The following is a 22,027-nucleotide window of genomic DNA, read 5'->3' as shown; positions in this document are numbered from 1 at the left end:
TTTTTTTTTTTTTTTTTTTTTTTTTTTTTTTTTTGAGACAGGGTTTCTCTGTGTAGCCCTGGCTGTCCTAGAACTCACTTTGTAGACCAGGCTGGCCTCGAACTCAGAAATCCGCCTGCCTCTGCCTCCCAAGTGCTGGGATTAAAGGCGTGCACCACCACTGCCCGGCTAGTCTTTTTTTTTTTTTTTTTTTTTTCAATTGACTTATTTTTATTTTATGTGTATGAGTCTTTTATCTATCTACATCTGTAGTTAATTGTGTACCATGTATGTGCCTGGTATCCATGGAGGCCAGAAAGGGGTCAGAGCTTAACTGTTGAGCCCCTAGTCTTCTCTTTATCAAAATTCAACTGCTAGGATACAGACTTGTAGTCGGTAAATTTCTGGCTCTAACAGAGCCATGTTGTTAGTGTATTTGAACTTTTTCTCTTGTGCTAATTCTCAGGCTTTGCTGTAGCTATTAGTGTTGAATTCAAGGAATCAGACTAAGAACCGTGTTTAAGTAAATGTCTTGAACACCTTTTTTGGGGGGGGGGTTGTTTGTTTGTTTGTTTGTTTGTTTCAATACAGGGTTTCTCTGTATAGCCCTGGCTGTCCTGGATTTAAACACTTCCTTTAAGAAAAAAAAAAAAGCCAAAATTTCTTTTTGAAAAGCCCACAGGTTTCCAGGCACACACAAAGGTACACACCTTTGATCCCAACGGTCAGGAGGCAGAGGCAGGCATATCTCTGAGTTTGAGGACAGCCAGGGCTACACAGAGAAATCTTATATTGAAGATAAACAGAAAGGAGGAAGAAGAAAAGACAGAGCAATGGAGCCCACAGGTTAATAACAGTATCGCAGGGGCTGGGTTAAGTGGGTAAAAACCTTAGTTCAGATACCCAAACCATGTGAACAGTAGCTCATATCTGTAATCTCACATTCAAATACATAGGTGGAGACAGAAGAATCTAAAGAGGCCTGTGAAGAAGGCCAGCAAGCCTGCTGTATTAAGATACAAACAACAAAAGATCTCTCAGAAAAATGCAAGACAGGACTGACAGCTGAGGTTGTCATGTAACCTCTGAGTGTATGCATACACATATGAGCACACATGAAGTAATAACTGATCACCATTATTGAATTGATATCTATTTCTAAACCAATTGTGTGGGCTTTGTGGAATTGAGGGAGGCAGCCCTGACCCCCTATTCTTAAAGATTTCACCTAAGTCATCTGTAGTGATTTTAATGACTTTACTGGGCCCAGGCCCACTATATTATAAGATACATTGAAATCAGAACAGCTGGGTTTGGTGGCCCACATCCGTAATTCAAGTAGAAGAGAGAATTTAAGGTTATCTTTGGCAATTTCGGCCCCCACCCCCCCGAGTAAGAAGCAGTTGTGGCCAGACAAGGTTGCATGCACATCAGTCATCAACACTCAGGGGGCTAAAGCAGAGTAGTCTCTGTAGTTGCAACCACTCCTGCCACCCTCCCTCCCCAAAGAAAGACTGTTTAAAGGAAGGGTGAAAGAAGAAAAGAAGGACACAGGACAGGTGTGAGGGTGACTGAGTACATCAGACAGCAAAGATAAACTGTTCCAGTATGGAGAGGATGTCCTCTTACAAAGTTGTTCTCCAGCACTACACTGTGGCACTGGCGCTCCCATTGTACATACAACTCATATACATTAGAAATAAAAGTATTGTAAAGTAGGTGTTGTGGAACACACTATAGTCCCAGCACATGGTGGCCAAGGCAAGAAGGAGCACAAGTTTGAACTAGTGTGGGCTACATAGCTCTATAGTGAGGGCTTCTAAGGGGAAATCCAGCATGGTGGGCACATCTGTAATGCAGGTACTCAAGGGGCAGAGGTAGCTGGGTGTCTAAGCCAGCCTGCTCTACATAGAACATTCTCATCCAAACAAGGCTGAGTAGTGAGGCCTTATCAATCAATCAATCAATAAACAAATAAAATTTATGCATAACAGCTGTATGTATGAATCTGCTAAAATTTAAAGAAAAAGTTGAGATGAATTATGGCAACAGTTAAAAGACATTACAAAAGACATTACTATCCAGGATTTAGGAACCTTTGCCTTAAGTCTCCATGAGCCTCAGTAAGAAAATTGTTTAGCAGTGTATATAGTCTTCAACTTTCATAGACGGTGTCTTAGTCAGGGTTTTTATTCCTGTACAAACATGACCAAGAAGCAAGTTGGGTAGGAAAGGGTTTATTCAGCTTACACTTCACATTGCTGTTCATCACCAAAGAAAATCAGGACTGGAATTCAAGTAGGTCAGAAAGCAGGAGCTGATGCAGAGGCCATGGAGGGATGTTACTTTCTGGCTTGCTTCCTCTGCCTTGCTTAGCTTGCTTTCTTATAGAACCCAAGACTACCAACCCAGGGATGGCACTACCCACATTGGGCCCTCCTCCCTTGATCACTAATTCAGAAAATGCCCTACAGCTGGATTTCATGGAGGCATTTCCTCATCTCTGTGATAACTCCAGCTTGTGTCAAGTTGACACACTAAACCAGCCATTACAGAAGGGTAGTGAGAACCCTTGCCTCAAGTGAGGTTTTCCTTGGTTTTCTCCAGATGTATTTGGCCTGTGGGACAGGAAGGCACTTACTGATTGAACAGCCTTTGATAATGACATCATTCTAGGATATGCTTTATTTAGTCTCAGGGATGACTTGCACTCCAGAGCTGGGAATCACATGTTAGTTACTATGCCTTCCCTGTTAAAAGTTCTTCTCTGTGATCCAGATAGGGACTACCGTACAGGTAGCTGCAGTTTATAGACTCAGCCCCAGATCAGAGTAATGTCTATATCCTGAGGTATCTACTGGCCTTTCATATTTTCAGTGGCATCCTCATGCTATCCTGTGCTTTCTCTGAGAAGCCTGCCTGATCTAGGCCTCCAAACACATCTCAACCCTTTGGCTCCTACCCTAGTCTTGACACTTGAGATGTTTTCAACTAATTTACTTTTCAATTAATAAGATATCATGTCCCCTATGAATTAAATGTTATATTGCTACTTGCTTCTTTAACCTAATATTGAAATGTAAACTTCTCTGGAGCTCAGTTGGTTGAGTGCTTGGCCATCATATACAGAGCTCTGTGAGTATAAACTGGACATGGTGGCACACATCTGTGATCCCAGAATTGAGGACATGAAAGCAAGAGGATTGGAAGTTGAAGGTCAGCTGTAGCCATCTGTTAGCCTAGGTTATCTGAGACTTATCCCCAAAGTAAAGCTGTTCTGTGTCCATAGCTGTAGCATTCTTCTCAGCAAGGACGCTGTTGTCCATTGCATGACTCTGTTACATTATTATTTATTAGGATCACTTTCCTTGGGCATACGACTTATTTTTTTAAAGATACACACACACACACACACACACACACACACACACATATACATACAAACTGTAGCTGTCTTCAGACACACCAGAAGAGGGCATCTGATCTCATTACAGATGGTTGTGAGCCACCATGTGGTTGCTGGGAATTGAACTCAGGACCTCTGGAAGAGCAGTCAGTGCTCTTAACCACTGAGCCATCTCTCCAGCCCATAAGTTATTTTTATTATCTCAATAGCCTAGTGGTGCATGTCTCCTCTCATTTCCTTAGGAGGAAGAACTTACAGTAGCTGTGGTCATTTTTTTTGTTTTGTTTTGTTTTGTTTTGTTTTTCGAGACGTGGTTTCTCTGTATAGCCCTGGCTGTCCTGGAACTCACTCTGTAGACCAGGCTGGCCTCGAACTCAGAAATCCACCTGCCTCTGCCTCCCAGGTGCTGGGATTAAAGGCGTGCGTCACCACCGCCTGGCAGCTCTTGTCATTTTTGTGAGTCTCTTTAATAGTCAGAGCCATATATAAAGACCAGAAAATGATCTACAATCTTTAAATGCTTAGCGATTAAAGCTTGTTGGATTTTGTGAATTCAAGATTTAAAACTGGTTTTTAAGATAAGTGTGGTGGCAGATTCCTTTAATCTATCAGCCTTCAGAAGGCAGATGCAGGCAGTCTCTGATCTGAGTCTACAGAACAAGTTTCAAGACAACCAGGTCTAGCTACATAGAAAAACTCTGTCGTGAAAAAATAGTAAACTGGCTTTAATTGTTACTTACTTGAGATAGGGTCTCACTGTATATCTCTGCTTGGCACTATCTGCGTACACCAGAAATTTGTCTGCCTCTGTCTCCCGAAATTAAAGACATTTGGCTTTATGCATTCAGATGGCTCAGGGTCTCACTGTACCCCTGGCTAGCCTGAAACTTACTTTTTAGACTTGGTCTTGATCTCAGAAGAGGTTTGCCTGCTGAGATTAAAATTATATGCTACTACATCTGACTTTAAATTCATTTTGTTGTTCACAGAAAATAAATCAGATACCTGGAGATGTACTGCTAGTCCTAACTAGAAGCACTCTGTGTATGTGGCCTTCTAGAGCAGCATTCGAGAACATTTGTAACATTTGGAACCCAGTTGGGGAGCTCTCTTGCTTAATGTTGGATATCACATGTTTAATTACTGTAGAAAGGATGGTTTTGCTTTAGTTTCCAGTGAGAGTTTCTAATGTTTAGTAGAAAACACTAATGAAAACAAAGATGAAGAACAAGAGATGTATAAAATAACTAATACAGGAAATTTAACTTAAAAGACAAAAACATAACAACTAAAAAAAAGAATGTGAGCCTAGCATAGTAGTGAATGTATTCATTTCTCAAAGGATTAAAACACTATGAGAGACTACAGTTAAAATTTGTTGGTTTTTTTTTGTTGTTATTTCTTACAGGTATCTCATTCAGTTGCAAAACTTATATTAGTTAATTTCCACTGGCAAGTCTCAGAGATTCTGGACAGGTAAGATATTCAGGGGAAGAGATGAAATTGCCCATAGCATCCTCTGCCCAACCACTGTGATTTTACAAAGCCTGGTTTCTTGTAGCCCAGGGCTGTCACCACCCACAATGGGCTGCCCCACCCGCATCAGTCACTGATTAAGAAAGTACCTTCCAGGCTTGGCCTACAGTCTAATCTTTTGGGTTTTTTGTTTTGTTTTTAAGATTTATTTTATGTGGCATCAGATCTCATTATAGTCTGTGTGGTTTCTGGGAATTGAACTCAGTACCTCTGGAAGAGCAGTCAATGCCCTTAACTGCTGAGCCATCTCTCCTGCCTCCAAGATTTTGGTGGGGGTGGGGGAAGACAACCATTATATAGCTCTGGCTGTCGTTGAATTTGTTTTGTAGACCAGGCTGGCCTTGAACTCAAGGAGATGTGCCTGTCTCTACCTCTGAGCCCTGGGATCAAAAGAGTATATTACCACAGCAGGCCTATAGCCTGATCTTAGGGAAGCATTTTCTCAGTCAAGGTTCCCCCTCTCAGATGACTTCTGGCTTTTGTTAAATTAACATAAAAACGAGCCAGCATGTATCCTGAACATAGTGAGATGTTCAGTGGAAAGGTGAGTCCGTAGCATTCTTCAGTGTCTGCCCAACCCACTGTGATTGCTCTCGGCACTGTGGAGTATGTCCTTAATGCACACACAGTCGCTAAAACACTGCAAGATATTTTATGTCCTTTTCTTTGAGCATATTCTCATCTCTTCAGCATACTCTTCTACTTCAGTTTTAATGCTGGAATAGTTTTTTGTTACTATACAGGTGTCTTCATACTTTTTTTATACCTCTGTTGTTTGGCAGCAGATTTACATTAAGTCTTCTGTGTCTGTGTGTAATAGACCATTCCCCATAACACCTACCCCTAAAAGGTTGGAAAATGGTTAGGTGTGATGATGGTACATGCCTTTAACGCTTTTGATGGACTGAGCAAGAGCTTTCCCACTTAGCTATATCCCCAACCCCAATTTACCCGTTATTTTGAAATACAATTTTGCCGGGCAGCGGTGGCGCAAGCCTTTAATCCCAGCACTTGGGAGGCAGAGGCACGTGGATTTCTGAGTTCGAAGCCAGCCTGGTCTACAGAGTGAGAGTGAGTTCTGGGACAGCCAGGACTATACAGAGAAACACTGTCTCGAAAAACCAAAAAAAAAAAAAGAAAAAAAAGATGAAATACAATTTTGCTAAGTTGTCTAGGTCTCTCTGTAGCCCAGGCTGGCCTTTAACTTGTGATCTGCCTGTTGCTATGTCTGAAGTAGCTGTTTGAAGTAGCTGGGAATACAGATCTATGCCATGAAGCTTGGCTGGAGTAGATAATTCTTTGGGGATGTAGTGCTACTATGTAAACTATTGGAAATCTGGCAGCTCCTGTGGGCTTTACCTACTACATGTCAATAGCAGTGGCTTCCTCGGGTCTTTGACAATTAAGAATGACAGAAACCAAGAATAGCTTCAAATTGGGCACGGTAGGTCTCCCTATCTCTTCTTCTTGAATACTGAAAATACATACATGTGCCACCAAGGTTTATGTAGTGCAAGACATCAAACCTTATGCATGAAGCAAATACTCTGCTAACTGAGCTATTTCCTTCCCAATAATTTTTTGGTTTTTTTGAGACAGGGTTTCTCTGTGTAGTTCTCTGGCTGTCCTGGAACTCTTTCTGTAGACCAGGCTGGCCTCAAATTCAGAAATCCACCTGCCTCTGCCTCCCAAGTGCTGGGATTAAAGGGATGCACCACCTCTGCCTGGCCCCAATACTTTTTATACTCTTATTTTATTCTTAAACTGTATCTTCTGGGAAGCTGGAGAGGTGGCTCAGTGGTTAAGAGCACTGACTACTCTCCCAAAGATCCTGAGTTCAATTCCCAGCAACCACACAATGGCACAAAACCATCTGTAATGGTATCTAATGTCCTCTTCTGGTGTGTCTGAAAAGATCAACAGTGTACTCACATACATAAAGTAAATCCTTTTTAAAAATTATGTATCTTGTATTTGTATGATTTTATAACTTTATAAATCTGGCTGCATTTTATATTCTCTCATCAGCTATTTATCTTTTCTCTCTCAGAAAACAGTCTTGAGGGCTGGTGGTTCAATGATTCTTATTGCTCTTGCTGAGGACCCAGGTTCAATTCCTAGTACCACATGGCAGCTACAACTGACTATATAGAACTCTAGTTTCAGAGACTCCAGTGCCCTCTCCTAGCCTGCTTGGTACCAGGCGCACAGATTATGCATATACATACATGCAAGCAAAAGTTTCATACACATAAAATAAATATTGAAAACCAAACAGAACCACTGAGCATTGTGGCACACCCCTGCAATCTCAGTACTTGAAAGGTAGAGACAGGCAGATCTGTTAGAGTTCCAGGACAGCCAGGGCTACAAAGTAAAATCCTGTCTCCAACCTCTTCTTGGCCCCTGCCCATCCCCAAAGAAAAGAATATATTGAGATAAAATGAAATTTGGTTCAACAAAGAAATTATCAGAGATAACCTGAAACATACTATATAGAATAGGCTGGCCTCAAATTTGCTGAGTGCTAGGATTATAGACATGTACCATTATTATGCTGACAAGGTAAAAGACACTTTGATATAACCACAACACCTGATGGTCTGGTCTGTTCTTGAGAGTTAAAAATGTCTTGAGATGTGATTCTGTTTCTGCCTTTTGTTTTCTAGGTACAGGTCTAATTCTGCTCAGCTGCTTGTTGAGGCTCGAGTTCAACCTAATCCATGCAAACATGTGAGTCACTGCTAGAATGAGCGGTCTTTAGTGTTCATGGCTTTCTCTGTGGCTCACAGTGTTAGCACCAGCTTTGTTTGGTGCTGTATAGAATGCCTGAGATCCTTATTTTGCTCCTAATTCTCCTCAACCCCCAGTTTTTCTCTCTTATTTTAACAAGGTCTTGTTATGTAGACAGAACTTTGCCTGAAACTCAGATCTGCTGCCTGCCTTTGCTTCCTGAGTGCTGGGATTAAAGGCATGAGTGTTCTGCCTACAAGTTTGCATATGTACTACGTGCATGCCTAGTATGTATGGAGGCCAACAGAGAGCATTGAATCCCCTGGAACTTGGATTACAGATGGGTGTGGGCTGTCATGTGGTGCTGGGAACCTAACTCAGGTCTTTTACAAAAACCAAGAGCCTAGACGCTAATCTGTTTTGTGATTTGGGTATGTTTATATGGGAAAACCACTGCTCTTGACAAACTGTAGTGTGGACTGTGAGAACCCTTACAGTTCAGCCTTTCAGAACCTTACGTGGTGTTTGTCCTCCTTCTCTCCCTAGGTCCCCACAGCCCATCCCCCTCACCACTGTGCAGTGTGTATGCAGTTTGTGCGGAAGGAAAACCTGCTCTCTCTGGCCTGCCAACATCAGTTTTGCCGAAGCTGTTGGGAGCAGCATTGCTCAGTACTTGTCAAAGATGGTGTCGGTGTAGGTGAGTCTGCACTGAAATTAAATATGCCTCTCAAAAAAAAAGTCTTTTGAAAAACATATTTATTTGATTTTATGTGTATAGTAAGTATTATGTGTAGCTCTGTGTACCATGTGTGTGCTTAGTGCCTGCAGACGTGAGAGGAGACGTGGGATCCTTGGAATGAAAGTGACAGTGATCATCATTTGGGTTCTCGGAATAGAACTCAGGTCCTCTGTTAGAGCAACAAGTGCTTTTAACTGCTAAGCCGTCTCTCCAGCCTTAAAATATTTGTCTTTCAGTCTGTATTTTTGTACACTTAAGTAAGCATTTCTTCTAAGATTAACAGATTGACCAAGCTAGCTCAGTTCTCCAGCGCATGATTGAGGATTAAAAAGAAAAACGACAGTTAGACAACACTGTAGCACGACCCAGCCAGTTCTGAGGCTGAGACGGGTTTATTTTTCCCAGTCTGCTTTTATACCATTTTAATTACGTGCAAGAAATAAGGTCAAGCAGTACAATAAACACAAATAGTCAAAGAACAAGCAAGGCAATAAATAAAGTCCCGTGACTACTGTTTCTGAGGTGCCAATCAGGATGACCAAGATATCTGATCCTACTTCCCTGTCCTAGCCCAAAAGTCATATTCATGCGTGAAGCCTGCTTCTTTGTTCCAGCCTAAAATTAGATTCCTGCCAGAACTTATTTCCCTGTTCTAGCCTAAAATCAGAGCCCTGCCTGTACTTACTTCTTGTCATGGCCCAATGTCAAATTCCTGCCAAGCGGCCCTAAAAAGCTCTCCACAAATATAGTCAGTCTAAATAGTAATACAGTTTTCTGTAGTCTCTAGTAAAATGCGAAAATTAAAGGTTTTAGAACTATTGGTGTGAGTACAAACTGATCTTGTGTCATTATTAAGAGATCTGTCCTTAGTTAGGCATTGGTGGTACACACCTTTAATTCCCAGTATTCAAGAGGCAGAAACAGGATGATCTCTGAATTGGAGATCAGCCTGGTCTACAGAGTCAATTACAGGGCAACCAAGACTTCATAGAGAGAAACCCTGTCTTTAATGAGGTGGGGACGGGGGTAGGATGCTGAGGAAGCTGTCCTTTGAGCTGCCTGCCGTGTTTTGATTCTATCTACTGCTTTTGGGCAATGTAACCTCTATCAGATTTGATTATCAGGTGCAGGAGTATTTGTAGTCCCCTGACTTGATAATATTAAGAACCATGTTCATTGCTGCAGAATCTCAGGATTATTAACCTAGGCATGGTGGCACACTGTGATCCCAACATATGAGAGGTGGAAGCAAAAGCATCAGGAGTTCAAGGCCTGCTTCAGCTACATAGCAAGCTTAAAGCTAGCTTGGACTATATGAAATAGTGTTCTCTGCCTCCCCTCCAAAAAAAAGAAAACACCAAGATATCAATATATTACTAATAATTACATGTACACGATATTATGAAATCAGTCATATAACTCACTAAGTCTATAATATTTTTTGCTATTGTTGTTGTTGTTTGAAACAGGTCTCCACATGTAGCCTTAGCTGACCTGGATCTCATTATGTAAACCAGGTCGCCTTCAGACTCTGTCTCTGCTTCCCCAATGCTGGGATTAAAGGCATGAGCTACTACACCTAACATTATAATTTTATTTAGTGGTGCTTATAATGATATTTGAATAATTAGGCCCAATATCTTCGTTACATTTGATGAAAACATGTTAATTTCTTTTTAAATAAGTTCATGTTGTTTTATCTTGTTTTGTGTTTTTTTGAGTCACTATTTCTCTGTGTAACAGCCATCTCTTTCTTGGACTCACTTTGTAGACAAAGTGGCCTCGAACTCATAACCTGCCTCCACGATTAAAGGCTCTACCATACCCAGCTTTGACAACTATTTTGAACAGAGAATTTCCTGTATGAAATTAGAATTTGTTGGTTGAATATAGTGGATAAGTATATTGTATTGTGTCTTCTACAGTATGGTCATCCGTCACATTATCTTTGTTCAACAGGAATCTCATGTATGGCTCAGGATTGTCCACTTCGAACACCAGAGGACTTTGTATTTCCCTTGCTTCCCAACGAAGAATTGAGAGATAAATACAGGCGCTACCTCTTTAGGGACTATGTGGAGGTATGAGCAGCCTTGTTCTTTTGCCCTCTGTCTTCTTGACAGTACAGTCATAAGTGGTGGTAAGTCACATAGGTCATGAAGAGGACCGTGTTAATTCTCAGTACTCATGTTTCATCCATAACTCCAGCCACAGAGGATCTTGACACCTTCTTCTGGCCTTTCTAGGTACCTGCATGTATCAGCACATACCTATTCATTTCCCACACTAGGTGCATAATTTAATTTTAAAAACTGTGATAATGAAAAAATGCTGTCTAGATCTCAGATCTGTTGCTTCCTTGTTCTGAGACCACTTGCTCATTAGTTTACCTGAGTCTTGGTTTTCACTGCCATAATGTGGACAGCCATCCCTGTCATCAATGCAAGCTGCGCAAGTCATCTTATTTGAGGGGTGAGCACGGGGCAGACATAGCTCAAAAGTTGCTATTCTGTTTGTTTTTCACTACAATTCAGCCCAGAGAAGGGCTGTTTTGTTTGGGTTTTAACAATTTGAAAAGTTTTTCAGGATACCAGTATGGTCAGTTCTATATTCTGTTTCCTTTTAGGCTGTCAGTCCAGCTTTGCAGATTCTGTACAGCATAATTTTCAACTTTGTCTGTTATGACTTAGTTTAAAAGCTTATTGGATTGGTTGTTGTTCTGCACATATGCAGGATAAACACAAGGCCTTTTTCTTTGCATAATTTGTTCCTGTGGACAGATTATTAAGGGTCTTTGAGTCCTCAAGCTGTCAGATGCACAGGTAACTGAGCTGTGTTCTCATCCAACCCACATCGAAACATTTTTTTCCTGACATATGTTATCCCTGGGTTGACCCAGATCCCCTTAATTAAACTCCCTGGACTCAAGCAATCCTCCTGCCTTAGTTTTCTAAGTAGCTAAGTATCTGGAGCTATAGGCAGACATGTCTTTTCCTAGCCTACAGGTATACTTCTATACCTTCTTATAAAATAACTTTGAGTTGGTGGCTCCTTGTTTTAAGCTAAAGAAAGATTCTTTGTAGTAATTAGTATCTGCTCTTCACAACATCGATACTAAATTTGTTTAGTTCTTTGATATAGGTCATCAGCTGGAAGTGCAGAGGCACTTGAGCAGTCTGTTTGAGACACAACAGAAGATCTCTCATCATTTCCCTTTGATGTGTTTACAGAGTCATTATCAGCTCCAGCTGTGCCCTGGTGCAGACTGCCCCATGGTTATTCGGGTACAGGAGCCCAGAGCTCGCCGAGTGCAGTGCAATCGGTGCAACGAGGTCTTCTGGTAAGAGAGAGCGGATGCTGAGCAGTCCTGGGCTCATGGTCCATCTTCCTCCAGAGAGCATGTGGCTGTATGTGAGGACAGGGCTGGGAGAGTTAACACATCTGTCTAGAAGAGTACAGCTCTAGGTGGCCAGGTTTGTGCCCAGCATTTCATGTTCCTCAAGGTATTTTTGGTAAATGAACAGACTCTGAAGGCAAGGAAGTGGCAGATTCCTGGCAAGTATGTTAGGTTTGTGCTGTACTCATGACCCAGACACTGTCTACCTTACAGATTGTTTGCAGTGACTTCAACACTTTTTATCTTATCTCTGTTTTGAACTTTTTTTTTTTTTAGCTAAATTTTAAATTAATTTTTTAATATCTTTTGGCAAGATCTTATTTAGCTCAGGCTGGCCTCAGATTCAAAGCATAGCCAAGATGACCTTGGACATCTGATGGTCTTCCTTGTGCTTCCATAGTGCTGTGATTCCAGAGTTTCATCATCATGGCTAGTTTATATGGTGCTAAGAGTTGAACCCAGGACATTGTTTTTCTTATTTTGTTTAGTTTTGAGACAAGGTCTTGCTATGTAACTTTGGCTAACCTGGAACTTACTTTGTAAACCAAGCTGTCCTCTAAAGATCGCAAAGATCTGCCCTCCATTAGCTGGTAGTAGTGCTAGAATTGATTCCATGTGCCACCCCACTGGCACTGGCTGACTTGTATAAAACTGATTCATGGGTGAATTCTACATCTGAGATTCTCCTCATTCAGTAAATTCCAAGTGACAAGCCTGTGTCCAGCCATTCCCCTGCATCATCACAGCTGTGAGATTTGCTGTCACCATTTTAGTCTATGTCAGGAAACCAAGGTACAGGTTACTAACTACCAGTAAATAGCAGAGCCATAGTTTAGATCCAGGTTTGTCCTAATTGCAGCTCCCTGGAAGACTGATGATCAGCTTCATAGAGGCCTCACAGTAAACGGCTGTGTGTGTCTTGTGCTGTTCAGAACAGTGATCCCAGCAAAAGTTGAGAACTGAATAGTTGCTGCCTTGGGGACCTTTACTGTTCACTTGTACAAAAGGAAATGGAAAACCAGAGTCCTAGCTTTGCTTTGCTTTGGTTTGGTTTTTTAAGCTTCAATTTCTTTCGGAGAGGAGTGTGGGTAGTTGGGACAGGGTTTCTCTGTGTAGCACTGACTGTCCTCAATCTCACTTTGTGGATCCAACTGCCTCTGCTTCCCAAGTGCTGGGATTAAAGATGTGCATTACCGCCTGTTTCTTTTCACATATAGTAGTACCCTCAGACTTTACAAGTGCTGGTATTCGTGTATCCTTATGTGCACATCTAGCCGGAAGGTGTAGAGAAGGTGGGGAATAAAAGGAAACTGGGCTTTGTTTGACTTCTTTCGGAAAGGGTAAATACCATCCAAGGGGTTTAAGGAGAAGCTAACTTCTGTAAGCCTGTTGAGAGCATCTTGGGCTCAAGATCAGGAAGCGTTCACAATGTGTTTCATTATAATCCTGGGTGAGTAAAGTCCCAAAGACCTAGAGAAGTGATTTTGCCTAATCCCTAACTCAGAATTTGTTAATTCAAACGAAAATTTAAAACAGGAAACCCTGACCTGATGACTGTTTGAATGTGTTTCTTTTCCAATTTTAAGTTTCAAGTGTCGACAGATGTATCACGCCCCCACAGACTGTGCCACAATCCGGAAATGGCTCACCAAATGTGCAGATGACTCCGAGACGGCTAACTACATTAGTGCTCACACTAAAGATGTAAGGACCATATGTCACCTGTACTGCATCTTTCCTAAGGAGTGCAGCCCAGGGCTCTCCCTGTGCATTAGCCATCTGAGAGAAGAGCATATATAGAGAGCCTGGGGCTCTGATGAGAGACTGGACACTCTGCCATGCTTAGTATAGTTTTATCTGTTTTTATCCTTGGACACATTTTTTTTTTTTCTTAATTTTTAGAGCTGGTCATGGGTGCTCACTCCAAAGGCAGAGATAAGTGGGTCTCTGTAAGTTCGAGGTCAGCCTGTTCTGTCTAACATAGAGAGCCAGAGCTACATAGAGAAATCATGTCGATTATTATTATTACTAATAATAATATCTTTTTTTACTTTATGTATGAATGTTCTACCTGAATATATGTATATGCACCACTTATGTGCCTTTTGGATATTTTGGAACTAGAATTAATGGATGATTTTGAGGCACTGTGTGGTGTTAGGAATTGAACTCTGATCCCCTGCAAGAGCAACAAGTGCTGTTAACTGCTGAGCCATCTCTTTAGCTCCAGATGCATTTATTTTAATAAAATTCCAAAGTACTTAGAAGAGTTTGACCTGAAGGAGAACTAACTAGAAAACTAAAACCCTAGTTTCTGTTGCTATTTACTAAACTTTGATAGCCTAGAAGTGGAGCAGTTAGTTGGCATAGTTCATAAGTAGCAAGACTGTATAATACAAGCCCAGACAGTCTCAGTGTTCACTAACGCTAACCCTGGGGGAAGCTGCTCACTGACTCAGGATCACACGCAGACTGCTTCACCCTGAGGGGAGGAGCTGCTTCACTCTAGGCTTGCTGTCCTTTTTCAAGTGAGAAGAGTTTTGAGGCAGTTTCCACACCCTCTTCTGGAAGCCAGAGTCCAAGCAAGCTGAGCAGGACTTAGTTTCTCCCAGCAGGCCCTCTTTCTGCTGCCTCAGCCTGGGCTTAATCTGAGTGGTGTCATAGCAAGGACAGATGGTGGAGGACTTAGTGGACCTGAGCTGACAGTGGAATTATTTCAGATCCCAGCATGCTGACCTCATTTCCTTGTATTGCTATTCCAGCCTCAGCGACCTGCCACATTTAAGTGAGACACTCCTCCCCAGAAGTGCTCACCATGAGCTACTGGGCATGGGTGCTTGGAGTTGTGTGTAATGTTTCTTAGAACCGGGCTGGTGATGTGTGAGCCTAATGGCACCTTCTGTCTCCTCAGTGTCCCAAGTGCAACATCTGCATTGAGAAGAACGGAGGCTGCAATCACATGGTGAGCAGGAGAGGTAGTTTGCATGCAAACATGGAGTCCTTGTTCAAAGTATGCTTCCTAAATGTGTTCTCTTCTGTTTCTCTCTGACAGCAATGCTCCAAGTGTAAGCATGGTGAGTTCAGGCCTGGTCTAGGGCTGTGGTCTGTGTTCCTTGTGCTTTCAACCCCATTACTTCTTAGTGAGTTCCTTTATAACGAAGCAGCAAATCAAAGGGGACTGACTCTCCATCACTTAAGATCACGTAACTGGCCTCAGAGCAGCTTTTGACTTGGGGGTGGGGACTTTTTTTTATAATTCCATTGCTGTCTTGGTGACATATGTAGTTAAAAGTCAAGTTTGGTGTGACCTCATGATCTTCAGTCATCCAACAAGACTTTTTTCCTTATCTTTCTTTATGGGCAGGGTCTGCTATGTAGGCCTGGGTGGCCTCGGGCTTGCTGCAGTCCTCCATCTGTGTCTCCCAAGTGGGTGGATTACAGACATGTGCCAACACACTTAGTCCAAGGTTTAGTGTGTTTTTTTATTTTTCCCAAAACAGATGGATATCAAGAGAATTAAAAGTTTTTCTTCAGCCAGGCGGTGGTGGCGCACGCCTTTAATCCCAGCACTTGGGAGGCAGAGGCAGGCGGATTTCTGAGTTCGAGGCCAGCCTGGTCTACAGAGTGAGTTCCAGGACAGCCAGGGCTACACAGAGAAACCCTGTCTCGAAAACCAAAAAAAAAAAGTTTTTCTTCGAGAGCAGTATCTATCTTTCATCCATTGGGATCAATTTACAGAGCTACAAATTGGTAGTTTCCTTTTCCTTCCTGCCAGATCAAATTCCTACAAATTGAAGATATGTTCAAATAGTCTCCCACACAGTTTCTCAATTTCACAATTGTGACATGACCCGTTTGTTACCTGGGTAATAAAGACAGGTGTATATATAGTGGCATATATTTGTAATCTCAGTCTTCAGTGTTGGAGAGGCAGAGACAAGTGAGTTCCTGGGACTTCCTGCTGGCTAGCCTAGCCTACAGTTTATCTGTCTCAAAGGGCAGGGGTGGGTGAGGGACAACCAAGCACCTGGGGAACAACATTCAGAATTGACCTCTGTCCTCAAAGTGTATATGCATGAGCATAGGTGCACACACACCAAAAAAGGAAGAAATTTGATTTTCAGTTTTGTGTATAATCTTAGGGCAAGCAAGAATTACTCACCCTGGGAAGTAATGAGGATAGCAGTCTCTGTAGTCAGCCTGTGTTCTAGATGACCAGATGAGACTCTTTTGGGCACATTTTTGCTTCCTGCAATGGTATTGACAGGGCTGACCTGTGACCTTGTCCAGCACAGTAAGGCATATGATGTTTGCTGTTGGAATTCATAAGCCATTGGCTGTCCTAACAAGCTAGGGGACAGGAGCTGTGACAAGAGTGAGAGTTGTACATCCCCCTGCAGAGAGGCAACTTTGGGAGTCTGTGTTCGGGTTACCCCTTCATCCTGCTCTCCTGCCTGTGCCTTGGAGGAGTGTGTGGTTGTCTTGTGAAGATAAATTCCTTCACCCTCCTTTCTGTGCAGACTTCTGCTGGATGTGCCTAGGAGACTGGAAGACGCATGGTAGTGAGTACTATGAATGTAGTCGGTACAAGGAGAATCCTGACATTGTCAACCAGAGCCAGCAAGCACAGGCCAGGGAGGCCCTCAAGAAGTACTTGTTCTACTTTGAAAGGGTAAGTGTCTTACCTTACAGCAGCCCTTTCAGAGTTGGCTTTCCCCACTTGGCCTGCTGACAGGAGAGCACTGGGGTACTGTATGTGTGTGTGGAAGTCAGTGACTGGCTCCAGTCACCTGCTTGGGTATCGCCTCCTACAAATGTGGTTTTTCAGTTGTGCAGGATGATGGGATATTTATTCCCTTAGTTGAGTGATGGATCATGGTCCGTCTGTTCCATAAGAAGATAGAGCAATATATGGGCATGGCCTACCAGCCAGTGTTTGTCTTAAACTTCTGTGTTGACCTCTGTACCTTCCTGGGACTCTACATTTTTTTTTTCTTTCTCTGCTTTATAGTGGGAAAATCACAACAAAAGCTTGCAGCTGGAGGCACAAACATACCAGCGGATTCACGAGAAGATTCAAGAGAGGGTTATGAACAATCTGGGAACGTGGATTGACTGGCAGTACCTGCAGAATGCTGCCAAGCTGTTAGCCAAGGTATCCACCATCTCACTCTTCCATCACTGGCCCCTGTTGGCTGCAAACATTAGGGTAGGAGGCCATCTCTGAGAGGAGGGGGAAGAAAGGAGGAATTTGGTGCCCTGCATAGCTTTGCATTCATGTCTGTGGGGCACATGTCTGTGCTGAAAATGCCGGAGTTTTGGCCCTTTGCTAGATGTCTAAGAGACTTCTGAGCAGTTTTACTGTCTCTGCCAACAGAGAGCTCAAGCCTTTTTCTTCTTTGTTCCATTTATGGCTAACTGAAGTGATAGTATGTAATCGATAAATATCGAGATGTAGATTTTATCACAGTTTTTTTTTAAGTTTTCATTTATTTATTATGTGTAAGTATATTGTAGCTGTCTTCAGATACCCCATAAGAAGGTATCAGATCTCATTACAGATGGTTGTGAGGCACCATGTGGTTGCTGGGATTTGAACTCATGACCTCCAGAAGAGCAGTCAGTGCTCTTAACCGCTGAACCATCTCACCAGCCCCCGAGATATGTAGATTTTAATGACCACAGAAAAGTCTTGAGGCAACTGTTGGTGCTTAATCAATATGAAGGGTGTTGATTCTGTGACCATTCTTGTTTCCAGTTTCCCTGTCTTCTTGTAGTCCATCATCTCTGTAGTTTGGCCTTGTTTCTTTAAGGTCCCCATGTCTAGAGTCACCATTTGCATGGTTGGATATGAATTGTAAGAGCCACCTAATGTGTGGGTCAGGTAGAATCAAAGATAAAACTTTTTTTTTTCTTTCCTACTACAGTGTCGATATACCCTGCAATACACCTATCCATATGCATACTACATGGAATCCGGTCCCAGGAAGAAGCTGGTAAGCCATAACTGCCTTTCTGCTGTTCCATGCAACTTTAGAGGGGCCCATTTTTACAGGCACTGTACAGGTGAACATGGTCCTGACCTGGTCATTGGGAGAACACAGTGAAAACTGTCTTACTGCAAAAATCCATTCTAGCTCTGGACCTCAGATGCTATAGTAGCCAGATGCACCTGATCCCTTAAACAGTGATATTTAAAGATCAATGGACTCAAAAAGTGTGTGATCACTTGGATAGCCAGTGGCCATATCATACACATCCTTATATTATAGTTGTCTGTTTTTCCTTTAGTTCTTCTTCTTAGGTATGGTTGTTTCTCCTGATGATAAAAGTTTTTATTTTTATATATCCCTTAAATGTGGGAAAACATAGCATTTATGTCATGCATTTTCTAGTCTTTAAAATTAATGTTATGGAAAACTTTGTTGTAAGTTAAGCAAAGCTTTGTGGTAGAGCACTTGCCTAGCATACATGAGCTCCCAGATTCCATCTCAGTACAAGAAAAACACAGGCATGGTTGCACAAACTTTGTGACCCCAGTGATCCAGAAGGATTGAGTTTTCTGTGCGGCCTAGACTATAGCAGATCCTTATCTCAAACACCAAAGCACAAAGATGCATGTATCTTATTGTTACAAGTTTATCATTGTCACAGCCCTCAGCGTTTACCAGATTGAATTCTTCTTTACATAAATGCTCCAAATAGCTTAGCTTAATGTATCATTTGAGATGAAAGTTGTTTCCACTTTCATTGTCACAACTAAGACTGAGGAAAGTCTTTTTGTGTAACATTTTATTCCTCAGGTGTATGGTTACTAAGTCAAACAATTTGATTTCTTTCTTCTGAGTCTAAAAAAAATTAGCCCAGGCATCCTTGAACTTAAAACTTTTCTGTCTCTGCTTCTAGTGCTGGGATTACAGGCCCACCACCACATAGGGCAAATTGTTTGGTTTTTCAAAGGGTATTTTTCTGTTTGGTTTGGTTGTTCTTTGTTTGTTTTGTTTTTTTGTTTGTTTGTTTGTTTGTTCGTTTTTGCTTGGTTGGTTAGTTATTTTCGGAGGTAGAGTTTCATGTAGCCCAGGCTGGCCTCAAACTTGCTAATAACCAAGGGGGGGGGGGGACCTTGAACTTCTGATACTCTTTAGTGTTGGGATTACTATACCATAGTGTGCTACCAGACCCAGTTTATGTCATGCTGGAAACTGAACCCAAGGCTTCATACATCCTAGGTAGGTATTTCGCCAACTGAGACACAGCTGTATACCCCATTTTAAGGCTTTGTTGGCCAGATGACTGGGGAAAGTAAACTGTGGAGTAAAGGCAGTATCTTAACAATATCCATCTTAACGTTGGCGGTATCTGTCCCAATGTTTTGGGACCATTTTTCCTGTGGCTTTAAGCTTCTCACCTTCCTTTGGTGGTGGACGGTACATGTTGCTTTGCCATTTGCTCCTCTCTTCTGGAAGCTCTTGGGATGTTGTTTTCCAGCTCTGGGCATAAAGAGTAGCAGGCACGCTGAGGACAGTGTCAGGCGTGTCAGTTGCTAGTTGGAGCCTGAGGTGCTGCATGTACCCTCCATCTGCAGGCCCTGCCCGGCTACAGCCCTCTCTCCTTTTGACCCTCCTGCTCTGCCCATACAGTTTGAATACCAGCAGGCTCAGCTGGAGGCTGAGATCGAAAACCTTTCATGGAAAGTTGAGCGTGCAGACAGCTACGACAGAGGGGTAAGTGCCTGCCGCCTTCCTTCAGGTAGGGGAAGGATGTCATTTTAATAGTGATTGTATTGGGAAGGGCAGGTATTTACTCCGTGGAGTGTCTGATATGCTGCCTGTGGCTTTGTTTACTGTCTGCTCCTGGCATTGAAACTTATGAAACCTGTTGTCTTGTCTGTACAGGACTTGGAAAACCAGATGCACATAGCAGAGCAGCGGAGAAGAACCCTGCTAAAGGATTTTCATGACACCTAAACTGGGCTGTGGCTGCCGGGGTGAGGAAGATATAGCTGTGAGGCTCCCGGCTCCGTACTGCATGCTGCAGACTCAGCCTTTCATGACCCAGGCAACAGCCAGGGCCCCACTCCTGAAAGACACTGGCAACACACCTCTTAGTCGATTTGTTTTCTCCTCATCTTTTTGCTTTTTGTTTCTACCAGGGTAGAGGCCATGTTGAGCTGGCCTCTAGTGAGGACTTTACATTTCCCCTGGATGGTTGTTGGGCGGGAGGGAACTTTTTTTTTTTTTCTGAATGGCTATTAATAGTATTAGATCATTACAACTTATGTAATTTTCAAAGGTTGTACGATTATAAAGGAAAGAGGCAAACCATAGATAACACAGAGCCCAATTACAATAAACTGGCATTGGAGTGCTTCCCCCTTAGCTATCTGACTTAGAATGTAACTTGATACTGCCTGCCCACCCAGCCTCAGCCTGTCTGCACTGCCGGGGGCCCTGGGGTGGCCTCTGCTTTCCAGCATTCTGTTTGACTGGAGCTGGAGTCCTGGGGAAGAGCACGGGTGGCAGCATAGGGAGCTGAGTTGGCCTACTTCATAGGATGCAGCACAGACTTACATACCTCTGGCCTTAGCTGGATAGCCAGGGCACAGAGCAGAGCAAGGTCTCACTGCAAGCTTGCTTCTATTCTTGAATGTGAGGTTTCCCTGAGTCAGGCCACCCAGACCAGCACCCACAGCAGAGGTGGGTTAATGCATCTCTGGACTGGGAGACTGGTTCAGCATGGTGCTTCCTTTTGTTTCATAAAGATAAGAAATCCACCTTTGAAAAGAGTTGTTCCCCCAGATGAGTTTCCTTTTCCTTGGTCGTTTGTTTTGATCCAGTATTCAAGTGGTGTACTCTGACCCAGGTCACTGTCTTGTTATGTTCTTATGAACAGAGTTCACAAGGTCAGAGTTCAGCATGGCTCTTAGACCAAGGGCATGGGCCTTGTGGCTCAAGAGCTAGGTTTGCACAAGTTATTTTTATGTTCACCTAGAGTGTGGCCAGAAGCTGCTCCAGGGTGGGGTGTGTTTCGCTTTGCCTAGTTGCAGCTCCCAAAAGTCCCCATCTCTATGGTCTGGGAGTCTAAGGCCAGGAAAATCCCTGGTTTGTGGTCTCAGTTCCTGTACTAGAAGGGGCTGGCCAGAAGAAAGGACCAGTTCTTGCACAGTCAAGTGCAAGGGAACAGGCAGCTTGCCTGGTGTCCTTCCTATCTTGAACCTGGTCCTGTGGGCCTTTGAAAAGTTAGATCTGTGATCTCTGGGGTTTCCATGGCTTTGTTCAGTGCCTCCCCTCTGAGACTGGCAGAGCTGTCTATACTTGACAGGACCTCCTTGAACTCCTAGGAGAGCCTATAGAGAAATCTGTGAATGTTATGATACAGATTCTTTGATAGTCATACATTCTCACCTCCAGTCAGCAGTTTCCTAGGTACCATGTAAAGCTGTAAAATTGAGTTATTCTTGAAGACAGGTGACAGCTGTGACGCTTGGGTACACAACCAGCTGCACATCCTCTTTCACCTCCTCAGGTTTTGTCTCTTCATGTCGTCCCTGACAAGTGAGATTGTGAGGTGGATTGGGAGTAGTAGTTTGGGGCATGGTGAATGGACCCAGAATACCAATGGGAGCTGATTGTGAACCAGGTGTGTACCTGCTGCAGGGTCCAGGGTGGCCTGTGATGCTGAGTTAGTACACAGACCTTTCCATCAAGTCCTGTTCGTGGCACTGCCATGACAGGACCAGAGTTGTGGCTCTGCAGCCGGACTCCCCGTTGGGTACTTTCTGAACTGCACAGCTCCATCCTCCACTCCTCAGCTGTGACCCTGACCATTGGCACTGCAGGAGGCTCTGCCAACCTGTAGCTGCTGGCACCTCACCTGTGGAGATCTTTGTTTTGCACCCTCAGTGGTTGTCCTTTGTTAACATTATCAGAACATCTGAAAGGTCAGGCAGAGGTAGGGTTTGGTTTGGCTTGGTTTAGTTTGCTATTTTTGCCCTACAAAGGGTAGAGAAAGGTGTTTTCATGAACTGACCAGATCCTTGTCTTTCTTCAAAGAAAAGTTGAGGTAATGTCATCTCGCAAAGTTGAGTGGTTTATTCAAAATAAACTCATTTTCTGATTATAAAATGTGTGGAGTCTTTTTTTCAAAGTGTACAGGTGACTACCTTTTGTTCTTCTCGATCCTTCAGGGGCTCTGAGGACCCAGCCAGACTTAGCACTGCTTTTCTTGAAGCTTCTTC

At 43.0% G+C, this 22,027-nt stretch overlaps 1 protein-coding gene across 4 annotated transcripts in view; it reads left to right on the top strand.

Annotated features, from left to right (window-relative positions):
- Nucleotides 1-21,914, top strand: part of Arih2 (ariadne RBR E3 ubiquitin protein ligase 2) — a 54,434-nt gene extending 32,520 nt beyond the window's left edge. For 3 of the 4 annotated variants that reach the window (XM_028756650.1, XM_028756649.1, XM_028756651.1), the window contains 13 exons: nucleotides 4,794-4,861; nucleotides 7,591-7,654; nucleotides 8,201-8,351; nucleotides 10,353-10,474; nucleotides 11,624-11,733; nucleotides 13,377-13,494; nucleotides 14,702-14,752; nucleotides 14,843-14,864; nucleotides 16,311-16,462; nucleotides 16,802-16,945; nucleotides 17,718-17,786; nucleotides 19,431-19,514; nucleotides 19,686-21,914. In XM_028756650.1, coding sequence (XP_028612483.1) covers nucleotides 4,794-4,861; nucleotides 7,591-7,654; nucleotides 8,201-8,351; nucleotides 10,353-10,474; nucleotides 11,624-11,733; nucleotides 13,377-13,494; nucleotides 14,702-14,752; nucleotides 14,843-14,864; nucleotides 16,311-16,462; nucleotides 16,802-16,945; nucleotides 17,718-17,786; nucleotides 19,431-19,514; nucleotides 19,686-19,757 — 1,227 coding nt within the window. In that variant the 3' untranslated portion in view covers nucleotides 19,758-21,914. Of the gene's footprint in view, nucleotides 1-4,793; nucleotides 4,862-7,590; nucleotides 7,655-8,200; nucleotides 8,352-10,352; nucleotides 10,475-11,623; nucleotides 11,734-13,376; nucleotides 13,495-14,701; nucleotides 14,753-14,842; nucleotides 14,865-16,310; nucleotides 16,463-16,801; nucleotides 16,946-17,717; nucleotides 17,787-19,375; nucleotides 19,515-19,685 lie in introns of all 4 variants that reach the window. The other variant, XR_003709908.1, reaches the window with a different exon arrangement.
- Nucleotides 21,915-22,027: the final 113 nt, after the last annotated feature.

Source organism: Grammomys surdaster, unplaced genomic scaffold (genome assembly GCF_004785775.1).
Source record: "Grammomys surdaster isolate TR1022 unplaced genomic scaffold, NIH_TR_1.0 126131, whole genome shotgun sequence".
Lineage (NCBI taxonomy): Eukaryota > Metazoa > Chordata > Mammalia > Rodentia > Muridae > Grammomys > Grammomys surdaster.
This window is presented reverse-complemented; position numbering and strand designations above follow the sequence as displayed.